The 12,241-nt window shown below is 34.7% G+C and overlaps 1 protein-coding gene across 1 annotated transcript in view; it reads left to right on the top strand.

Annotated features, from left to right (window-relative positions):
• Window positions 1-12,241, top strand: part of LOC126750690 (E3 ubiquitin-protein ligase TRIM33) — an 88,453-nt gene that overhangs the window by 21,891 nt on the left and 54,321 nt on the right. The window contains exons 6-7 of the mRNA XM_050460386.1: window positions 5,238-5,349; window positions 9,959-10,361. Coding sequence (XP_050316343.1) covers window positions 5,238-5,349; window positions 9,959-10,361 — 515 coding nt within the window. The remainder of the gene's footprint in view (window positions 1-5,237; window positions 5,350-9,958; window positions 10,362-12,241) is intronic.

Genomic DNA, 12,241 nt, shown 5'->3' with positions numbered 1-12,241 from the left:
CTACATTTACCAGGGTCGTTCAATAAATCCTTAGAAATCCAGTCAAGCCAACTTTACGCTTAGACCAGCGTTACTCAAAGGTGAAACCTCCGGTAGGGCTCCGCCAGCAGTCATAATAAATGAATGCATGTATTAAAGTGGACCCTATAAGAATAAAGTTACCTAAGATAAAAATAAACAACCAAAACGAAACGTCTACTTATAGGTTTTACTGGTACATATACGAAAATTTAATATATGTATTATTAAGTAAATGCCCGACTTATTCCATCGAAATGTTACAGCGTTACTCGTACGCCACCATTCGGCCCCGGACTATAAGCAATCGAATGACCTCGGTTCGTCGCGCCGTTTCTCGTGCTCGTGCGTCGAGGCTCTCCGAAGTTTCTGAGGAATTCGAGATGATTCGATGGTTGCTGGTATAATATAAAGGAGGATTGTTTGGCTCGAAGAATTTATTAATCAAGCAACGTACCGCAAAATTGACTCACACCGCGCTCAGTATTTTATGTTCGCTTGTTTTGTTGTTGGTTGTAGTGGTTGTAAAATTTTGTATTTCGTGCGTCAAGAGATACTATTTGTCATAAATTTACTAAATCAAATGAGTGTTAAAAATGAATGGAGCGTTGGCTTAAAGGTGTTGCAGAAAATGTGGTTCGCTTGGATGATGCGTCAAATTCAAATCAAGGTGATATGACGGCGTCAAGTTCTAGTTTTATGGTTTCAAGTTCAAGTAGTAAAATATCTAATGACACACTGAAGGTGAAAAAACGAAAGTAAGAGTCGACTGATGTTGCTGGACTGGTCATCTTGCTAGTAATTGTGCGATATCCATATAAACATTCACTCGAAGAAGACTTGCTTATGTGCTCATCGCTGCCTACTAACATAACCGGAGAAGAAATTTTTAACACGATTAACATATATTTTTTTTTTTAAGAAAACCAACTCGATTGGAATGATTGCATTAATATTGTACCGAGAGAGCCAAGGCAATGACAGGTAGAACAGCAGGAGCAATATCACTAATAAAAATGAAAGCGCCAAATTGTAGCTCCAGCCACTGCATCCTGCATAGACAATCACTCGCGGTTAAGAAAATGCCACCAAATCTAAAATTGATTCTTGATGAGTCAGTAAAACTAATTAATTTTGTCAAGTCACGTCCACTACAATCCCGATTGTTCTCAATATTATGTGAAGATTATAGTAGCGATCATAAAACACTATTGCTCCATACTGAAATGATATGTTTGTCTCGGGGTAAAACTTTGACAAGGCTTTTTGAACTAAGAACAGAATTAGAAGCTTTTCTTACAGATGTTCCTTTTAATTTAAAAGACCGTTTGTCCGATAAAAGCTGGTTATTTAGACTAGCATTTTTAGCAGACATGTTTGGAAAACTTAACAAATTAAACCTATCACTACGAGGAGAACAGACAACAGTCTTCAATGCTAACAACAAAATAACTGCCTTTAAAAGAAAATTAGATATTTGGATTACTTGTTTTGGCAAGAGAGCAATCGAAAGCTTTTCATTGCTAAGTGAGTTCCTTAGTCACCATAGTCTTAGTGATACAGCAATATTTCAAAATGAAATATTTGTTGAATTGGTGCAATATCTCAATGATCTGCAAGGGACGTTTGAATCTTACTTTCCTGAAGAACAGAATACAAAATTGAAAATAAACTCGTGGATTCAAAACCCTTTTTCATCTAAATTGCATAAGCCTGAAAATATGTCAAATCAGATCTATGAATCATTTCTAGAAATGACATCGGATACAAGTCTATTCTTCTATTTTTATTCACAAGTAATTCAACAATAACAGCTTGGACTGTTCTCTACAAACTTTTTTTCAATAGACAGCCTTGCTAAGCCTAACAGTGTTTCTTCATTTATAGAACTACGCAAAAAGTCTCTATTCTCTTTAATGTTAAAAAGCATCGTTGACCTTCGGCCGTTGTCATTGGTATGGTAACAATTATTTGTAAAAGTGGCATGAAATAAGCGCTGAAGATTGTTTTCTATAAAAACTTTAATAAACAAATAGGACAACTTATATCTATGAAATCAGGTATTCGGTAAATTAATTCTAGTTCACATGATCATTTGTCACAGGAAAAAAGAATAGCTGCCTTTAAATAATTTATAAAAGAAAATCCATCTTTTATGTGTGGTACCACAAACATCCTTGGCTGCTACTGTTCTGCAAATATGCGGGTCTTCCTTTGTACGGCGCCTTTTACTTTGAGTCGTAGTACTAGTTGTCTCGCCAGAAATATCATTTTTAATTGTTTTTAAACCATTCTCTCTGTGGTGCAATTTCCAAAACACTATATGGCTGTGTGTATTTGCACCGGATCAGTCACTGTTTGTTTGTAAATAAAATTATTTAAAACACCATGTGGCAATATTGGATGAAATACAGTCAGCCAGAACACAATACGGAACATACGGTCTATACTAGTAGCTTGATTGATAGTAACAGTTTGTTTTGAAGAAGCGACTAAACTAAACTATTTCTTCGCGATATTCATATTCACAGCGTTTTTCCCGTTTTTTAGGTGTGAATTAAAACAATCAAAATAGTCAACTAATTTATTTATACAATTACACTATAAAAACACGATCACTACGACTACTAGAGATATTTATTTTTACTGTACCTATTTATTTACAACTATTTAAATCTCGCGCCAATATTTTGAACTTTACTTCAATGAACTGACTCCTCTCGGCTTTATATCTTCGGCTGAACGCTGTTCCAGACGACTCTCGCCAACCTTCTAGACATCGTGTTTACAGTATCGTACCAATATACTATATTTATCGATGTGCTTTTAAAATTTCATCTTATAACAGACGATCTAGGAACTTTTACATCAAAAATTTTATACAAAACGGCAAGTCGTGGGGAATGAAAGAAAAATTTGATTTTTTTTTTCAAATCATGGGAATTGTCCACTCATAAAAAAGGATCGTTTTACATACTTGTTGTAATTATTATAAATTTAAAGAAAAGTTATTTATGGTGGAAAGTGAAAAACCGTAATTAACTGCAAGCTGCTTAATTATACTGAATTCTTTATAAAAAGATTCTTTAGATAGTGGAAGAGTGAACATCCTATATAACATCCAGTTAAAAGAAGCAAACCTGTGCGTACGTGGCGAGTTCGAAGAAAATTAGGGAAATTCGGTAACCAATGGCAGACAACAAAATGACGATCCAGAAGATTTGTTGTAGGTCGCAGCGAAGGAAACTCATAGATACAAGGTATCCCACAGTTTACATTCTTTCATATTACTAGATTGGCACACAAAACTGATCAGTTGCAGGAGTTTTTGAAACCCAGTTTTTTCGATATCAAATACGAGAATTACAGCTCAAAACGGCCTGATATTTCTTCTTTTATGAAGGCGAAAATAAGGCATGAAAATCTAAAGAACGCCGCAAAGAGAGGTATATGGTCGAATGGGGAAATTGTATCTAAGTTTATTCGGAAGAGGAGGGTGCCTTTCTAGGAGAAGGACCCTCGGTAATTAAGGCCAAATACCAAAACAACCAAAGTATACTACCAAAATAGAAGAGAAAACAAAAGGCATTTTATACCAGCATATTCGGTATTATATCAGCATTTTCTTCTAAACTCTTCTAACTGTTCAATGAGAGGTATACTGTGGTAAGAAATTATAGATCTATTTCTTTAGCAACCAGGAAGAGTGCAGTATTAATAGCAATAAACAATAAAAATTGTATAAGTTTTGAAACTGTCTAATTACTGCAAACAGTGATTCAGTTAATGAGCAAAATAATAGTACTAAAAACAGCTTGTTTTGCGCTAGAGCCCAAACGGCTCATTTACGAACATATGTTTACTGGAAAAAAAATATTTATTTAGATATGCCTTACCACCTCTTAAAGTTTGTTGGTATATTTTTGAGACACCTTGTATAACTATGGATGAAACATGGATTTACTCCAGAGACGAAGGGACAATCACAACAGTGGGTTTTCGGGAGTGAACGGGCTCCGAAGAATTCGAAAACGATGAAATCGGCCGAAAAGGTGATGGCCAGTCTTTTGGAATGGGCGCGGCATTATTTTCATCGATTACTTGAAAAAAAAAGAAGAACGATCACAGAAGAGTAAATTAAAATGACGCTACATTCAACTTTACCCTTAAAAGTAAACGCAATTGAACTGGGTTACACTAAAACAACATAATAAAACAGGAGGGTAACATGCGTCGTTATTGTATCGGTTAAGCGACGAAATCAAAGAAAAACGTGCACATTTGAATAGAAAAAAAAATCTCATCATGGCAATACGTTATTTGCACTCCTTGGCAGTTTACTTTTTTCTGTTTCCGAATTTGAAAGAATGGCTTGGCGGATGATAATTTACTTCCAATCAGGAGGCTATTGACCAAACCAATATTTATTTAGCAGCAACACTTAATAAAGAAAATGTGCTGTATTACGTAAGAATAATCTTGTGTACAAGCATCCTACAAGCTAAAAAAACAAAACAAAAATACAATTCCAAAAATTGACAAAACAATGAACAAAATTAAACACAAGAAGACAAAACTTTTTGAACATACTTGAATTAAAGATAACTAAATAAAACAATCAATTACTAAATAAAGGTAATCTTGTTGACAAAACTAGAGAAAAAAAACTTTCCAACATAGGTCCAAGGTTAAAACCTATCATTAAAAAGTCGTCCAGGTTATAAAATATGCCTTAGCCAATAAAAGCGTCTTTAATTCTCTTTTAAATTTCTTAACATCCGATATATGATAGAGGAACATGATTGTAAATTTTTTTACTTATGTAAATTAATGAGTTTTTGGTAAGGGAAGACGTAGGAATAGGTAGGGGAACATCATTTACACGACGAGTCAAATGGCCAGTGTCAGATGCAAATATTATTTTGCAACACAATTTTTTGGTTGGTATTAAAATTTGGAAAATCGGCTGGAAAATGTATAAAGTTGAAAAAAGATTTTGTTGAAAAATAAAAATAAAAAAACATCACGGTTTTTTAAATTTTTCCAAGGGGTTAGTGGACGATCCTCGTAGGTATGGAGGCCAAAAATACATGCTTGTTTTCTTCATGAATTCTAACCCTAGGCCTAATTTTCCTATTTTATAGGTTTCTAAAATTTACTGAATATACCTCATTTCCTTTCACTTAGAATGTAATTTTTATATTCTTGTATTTTATTAGGTGGGAATTCGTATGGGCAATCCTCCGCCATACAACCAATACCAGGGGAATAACCAACAGTATCCCCAGATGATGCAGAACATGGGCCAAAGCAATATACCACAGCAATTTGGTAAGTGGTGTTTACCAAATATTGTGAAAAAAAATAGAACTGATATACTAAATCTCTTACTAATACAGAACTGTACTATTGGGAGCCTTACTAATTTACTATACTTAAAGCAGAATATTCATTGTTTTACTGGCCCTTAGTGTTACGTGCGGATAATTTGCGAGAGTATTTTATTTTAGAAAGATAAATTGAATTTAAAAATAAAGCGGCGGCAGTTGAGAAAGCACTACCATATAACTGGCAAGTGCTAACTTCTGGCACTTTTGCGGTTCTCTCTTACATCACACACAAATCTCTGCCACGCAGCACATCGAGTTTTCAGATCTAGATTCTAATGTTTTAATAATATCAAAGAGCGTAATTAATTTGTAATTGCGTGACACGTTCAGCGAGAGCGAAGACTTAAGAAAGTCTATCTATTTTTGTCCTGATAGCGGTGCAGTATCCATTTAACTCCTATAGTACTATGCGAAGGTCGGGAAAACAAAATTAAAAAAAAATATATTTGGTAATCTGGCGCCTTCGCCATTACTTAATAAAATAAATAAATAATTCCCAGAATATTACAATTTAAAACCTAAGAAATAAAAGAAAAAGTCACAAATGAGCGGATCCCGAACACCTAGCTAAAATTCGTAATTTGATCTATTTTTTAAGTAGGATATGATTAATTCCTTTTAATAAAACTCCCCTCATTACATTTTAACAATACAATGTTTTCCAGTCAGATTCACTGAATGTTCTATGAATGTTTTAGAAACATTTAGGAAATGATCTGTGTCAACAATTCCTAGATCAGCTTAGATAAAACCAAGCCCCAAATAGTTACACTTTTTTACTCTTCATTATCATATTACGATTTCGCATTTTGAAACTTATTTATTTTGCGGATGATTATTAGGAATTTTATCTTTTTTATGTTGATGTTAAGTCGGCCGTGATGTTAAGTCATTCATATTATTTGCTATCAGGACTGTGTGAATGTGTGAATCTGTAGTGAATGACCTTCAGAAACACTTTCTTTTCAAGCTGATTGATCTGTGATCTTCACATATTGTTAGGTTGTTTTTTTTTGGGAGTGGGATAAAAAGATATGTAAGCCATTTGGTTGGGAATTTTGCTGCGTGGTAAATTTGGTTAAAAAGCCTTTTTAGCCTCTTAATAATTACCTTGTCTAGTAATTTGAGCAATTCGGGAGCAGGCACTAAATCTAGTACAACCGTTTTCTTATCTTTCGAGTTTTTTATTGCTTTACTAATCTCTTCTATTGCAATTTAATTTTGCTTAGTTTATAAGCATTAATCAGGTTTTATGGTTTGGAATCCTGAATATCCAAGCAAAAATGTAAAAACATGTACATCCTCATGTTCACCCTCCCTGATATGAAAATCTTTAAATATTTGAAGTATGTTTAATCACCTTCCAGCCGATTTTAAAAACTTATTTTTAAGAGAAAGCTGACGAATGTTCTAACCTGTGGTGTTTGGTATCACTTGAGTCCAAATTTACTAAAAGTTGAAATAAACTGCTACTATTGGAATTGTAATTTATTTCTATTTCGTCACAACTGTTTGGACACCAGATAGAGTATATAATGTATAGTATTTTATTCATTTGAGGATTTTTTTGAAGATTATTTGCGAGCAGAGTAAATAATGTCTCAAACAAATGAAAGCATTTTTCGGAATTGCACTATGTTGCAGACTGTACCGTAGATAGAAGTAAGTTTGACACTGTAAATTATTGTACCTTTGACAGCTCTATAGGATGAACTCCTGACATAATGATAATACTTCCTCTTCCCTCTCTGGCAGTACTAATTACCACTTCACTCACTCCAATTTATTAAATCCATCTAACATCTCTTTAAGCAGCTCTACAGAATAAATCACTGATCATGTTAATAATCATATAGTCTCACCATCTGCCAGTAACATTTCCAACTCCTTGCCTGAACCTAAAAATATTGAATCCCTGAAATCACCCATTTTCAGCTTTAAAAGAGTAAATTATCATGGTCTATATAGTAACTTTATTGGTCTCCCTTTTATAGTTCCACAGATATAGACCCCACTTGTGATTCTATAAATTTCTTTTTACAATATTAAATAAATTGGTTCCCGAGTATACTCCAAAGCGTAGAAATGTTTATCCTCCTTGGTATAGTAATGAAATAATAAGAAATATATATCTGGAAAATAAACTACATTGTAGATATAAAAGATCAAAGGATAATACGTCATACCAAGAGTTTTCTACATTAAGATAGCGCGATATCATAGCGCACAACGCTCCACTTTTAGTCGTATCCCTGATACCATGGTTTATAATAACGGTCAGATTAACTCCACTACTGAATGTGTAAATGCCTTTGCAGATTTTTTTCAGCAATTTTTTAATACAAGAAGTAAACCCTGACACAAACAATCTCATACTCCTACCTGCTTTTCTTTTAAGAGATTGCGCTGCTGTTCTTGCCAAGCAACTTACTTTTTTTTAAATCTTTGTTTGTTAACTTAATCTATTCCTAAGATCTGAAAGCACTCAAGAGTAAGTCCTATTTACAAAAAAATCGGATTTTAAACTTACGTTTATCTCGGGTGTAAACAATAAAATAAAATAATTAATCGTGGTTCGGTCGGAAAATCTAAGAATGGTGGAAAACGATTCAATAAAACACCGGTAATTTTACGTTAAATTTATCATGCAATGGGCCCAAAAAGGATGATAAAAACCAACCTACAGTTATATGCCGATAACAACAACAACCCTTCACTGGCGCGCGGTCTGGTTAGGCGAAAGTTTGGCTTATACAAAATTTTTATGGGTAATAACTATATTGGCTCATTACAGGATATCACCAACCGATAACAAGTATTAACAGCTTCGCGAAATGCTTAGAAATTCTTGTTCATAATAGAATAATTCATCAAGTAAAAAAATTCCCCCGCATCAACATGGCTATATTAAAGGACGTTCAAAAACAAAGAATCTCATAATTACATTTCAACTGATCGCGGAAACTTTAGACTCCTCTTCTTAACTAGACGGAAAGACCTATCTAAAGCCTTTGATAAATTGGATCATGACATTTTATTGGCTAAACTGGAGTCTTTTGGGTTCTCTAATAATCTCCTTAAGCTTTTAGAATCATGGCTTGCAGGACGATCTCAGTTTGTATGTGTAAATGACGTTTTGTCAAGCGATTATCTGTCAACGTCCGGCGTTCTTCAGGGATCGGTCCTTGGTCCTCTATTGTTCGACAACTTTATTATTGATGTGTGTGCGATTTAATGGTAAATGCTTAATTCAATGGTATTATTGTATGCCGATGACCTCACGCTTCTCCGCCGTATTGACTCTTCTGACGACTGTCTCACCCTTCAAGAAGATCTAGATACTCTACTAACTACGTGATGCAACTACTTTAATTTTAAAGTACTCGACTCTATCAATTACACAGCGCTAACTAGATCCGACTCTGTGACTTGGGCATAATCTTTGATTCCAACCTAATATTCACTAAGCACTACGAAACAATAATTGCTGAAACAACTAAAACCCTCGGTTTCATTGCCAGACTTAGTCGCAAGTTTCAAAAAATAGAGACACTTAAAACATTATTTTTTTTTATTTGTTAAATCTAAATTAGAGTAACCCTCGGTTGTCTGGTCTCCGGAATATAATACACACATTCAACAACTTGAAGGAGTCCAAAGAAGATTTCTAAAGCTCTTGTATTTCAAAACTCTGGTGATTACCAGACTCTCATTACTCTGGTGAAAATGGTGTTTACCCACCCCTGGGATTTCCAGAAGATGATTTGCTGAAAGTTTTTGGTCTGCAATCACTCTCAATCAGGCGAAGCTATTTTTTGCAAGTATTCTTGTTTAAGCTACTAAACGGCCATGCTCTACTCTTTTGATTAAAATAAATTTCCTGGTTCCCCGCTTATCCTCTCGTAATAATCACACCTTTGCCTTACCAAGAAAGATCAAGAACAAATAAATTATGTTCCTCGCCAATGCATGTAATCTGCCGAATATATAATACCAATAAAGATGCATTTGACATCTTTAACACCTCAATTCTGAAAATTAAAAAACATTTTAATGCAATCTTGTCTGTTCCTATTTACAAAAAATAGCAGTTGTATTCCCATTCTCTCCTTCTCCTTATTCTTCCTTGTGACAGTTTATTTTTCTTTTTTTTGGATTGTGACGTGATATGTTATGTATTATTTTAGGCTAATTCTTTTGTTTTATTTTTAGTAACTTTCATCATTGTATGTAGGTAATTTTAATTTAATTTTAAGTCTACTTTTTTTATTGTTTTTTTAAATTTGGTTTGTTTGTTTGATATGAATTTTATAGTGAGGATGTTTTTTCCTGCTTTGTAATTGGGTTTTTACCCATAAGGCTTGTCATCAGTAAATAAATAAATAATGTGATAGCCTTAAATAGGCTGTACTTTAAATTTGCTTGTCGTGGCTTTTTTTTCATCATTTAAAAATATCTTTAAACATTAAAGCACTTTCACTTTGACTATATCCAATTAATTACTTTATATTTGAACTTCAGAAAAATCCATTTAATAATCATACCTTTAGGTCAAAACTCCGCCTTACAAAACCGCCTTCAAAGCATGGGTCCGCCACCAACCGGAATGAATAACATCGTGCCCCAGGCGATCCCGATCTCATTAGCTCAACAATTGAACCGCGGCATGCCCCGGGTGGGGGGCGGTAACGGGGGGATGCAGCGTTCCATCATTCCCCGCATGCCCTCGAACTCCCCGATGGGGGGCGCCGCCGGTTTGAATCAGCAACAACAGCAGGTCTCCTCGTCGACCCATCCGCACGGCATGATGCAAGATCGCAGCAATTTGCGTCATTTGTTACAGCCGAACGGGAATAGCGGTCCGATTTATATACAGACCGGACCATCGCAGTATCAGGCAATACAGCCGCACCAGTTTCAGAATCGGTTCCCGGGGAACCAACAGCCGATTAGGTAAAAAAAATATATGATTATTTTTAAAGGTTTCAAATTGTGTTTAAATGATATAGGGTAATCTTCAATTATAAAAAAAAGTATGATATACATACATACATATACGTATGTAGGGTCAGTGGCCATCCACTGTACAGGGTGGGCCAACTTAGACGTTTTCTTATGGGAAGTCATGTCCCTGTTAGAGATAAAAAAATTTTGACCTCCATTCTCCGGGCTCAAATTTTAAAAGAAGTTTATTGAAGCAAATGAAATTTTGCTATGGCAAACAGTTTGGCCGCTAGAGGGCGTTTCTGAAATTTGGTCATTTTCGTTTTTCGGCTATGGCTGCTGGGTTTTTAAAGATAAATGATTTCTGTAAAGACTTTCTCATAGCACTTTTAAGCGCTTAACATGCTCATGATATTTAAATTTATACAGGGTGCTTCATTATTAAATTTTTTTTTTTTTTTTTTTTTTTTTAAATGGAATGCATATTTTTTTTTTGCATTTTCTTGTAGCCCTTAAAATTCCCTTTTCAAATATATATAACACTTATAATCTAAATTCATTAGTTTAGGAGATATAAATAGATTTCTTAAGTATCAATAAATTATAATGCCGTGCCATTTAAAACGCCTAAAAAACCACCCTAGGCGGGTGACACAATTGCGGGTGAAACAATTGCGTAAAGGGTTGAGTAGGCGGTTGTCAAACTGCTTTGAGTAATACGTCATTTTGACATAAACAAGCTTATTTTCATAATCTGTTTTACTTTGTATTTCTTTTATGTGATAATCACAATGTATCAAAACTATGAAAAATTCGATATGATTAAATGTTTTATTGAATGTAATGAAAATGCAAGAGAGGCCTGTAATTTATATCAACGACGATATCCAGAACGGGGGCAGCCACATAGTACGCTGTTTGAGAAATTAAAAAGAAACCTTATTAATTTTGGTTCTTTTGCTAAACCGCGAAGAAATGCTAATAATAATATAAATGACGATCAAGAACTATTGGATATAACAGTTTTGGGCGCAATTGAAAATAACTCTAATCTATCCACCCGGAAATTGGAAGTAGAAACTGGTGTGCCAAGGACCTCTGCAAGACGGATTTAAAAAAAATATAGGTATAAAGCTTATCGAACCCGAAAAGTTCATCATCTCTTTCCTGCGGATCGTGATAGAAGATTGGAATTCTGTCGGTGGTATTTGCAAAAGTGTGGTCAAGATACAACATTTGGCTACAATTGTATTTGGACGGATGAAGCATCGATTAGTAGTGCAGGCATTTTTAATAGGTATAATAGGTATACCTGGGCTCGAGCAAATCCTCACGCAACGGTGGCTGTAAGAAATCAAGGCCGTTACAGTTTTAGTGTATGGGTAGGCATATTTCGTGGTAGATTTATTGGTCCCTATATTTATGATGGACAGTTAAATTCAGAGCGATATTTACAAATTCTGCAAACGCAAGTTGAGCGCTTCCTAGAGGAATTGCCTCTAGCCCAGCAGAGGCATCCTATATTTTTCCAGCAGGATGGTGCGCCACCGCACAATTCTAGAGTGGTCAGTAATTATTTAAATGAGCAGTTTGGTGAGCAGTGGATAGGAAATCAAGGTCCAATACGTTGGCCGCCTAGATCCCCTGACTTAACACCCTTAGATTTTTATCTTTGGGGAAGAATAAAAGACTTGGTATACCAACAGCCAATTACTTCAAGAGTAATGTTGGAAGAAGCTTTACATAATGCATTTGCAACAATAACAAATATTGAATTAAGAAACGCTGTTGATAATGTTGAAAAACGTAGCCGCTGGTGCATTGATCAGGAAGGAGCTCAGTTTGAACACTTGTTATAAGTACGTAATATATAGAGTTGCAGTTTTAGT

The sequence above is a fragment of the Anthonomus grandis genome, chromosome 2, assembly GCF_022605725.1.
Source record: "Anthonomus grandis grandis chromosome 2, icAntGran1.3, whole genome shotgun sequence".
NCBI classification, from domain to species: domain Eukaryota; kingdom Metazoa; phylum Arthropoda; class Insecta; order Coleoptera; family Curculionidae; genus Anthonomus; species Anthonomus grandis.
This window is presented reverse-complemented; position numbering and strand designations above follow the sequence as displayed.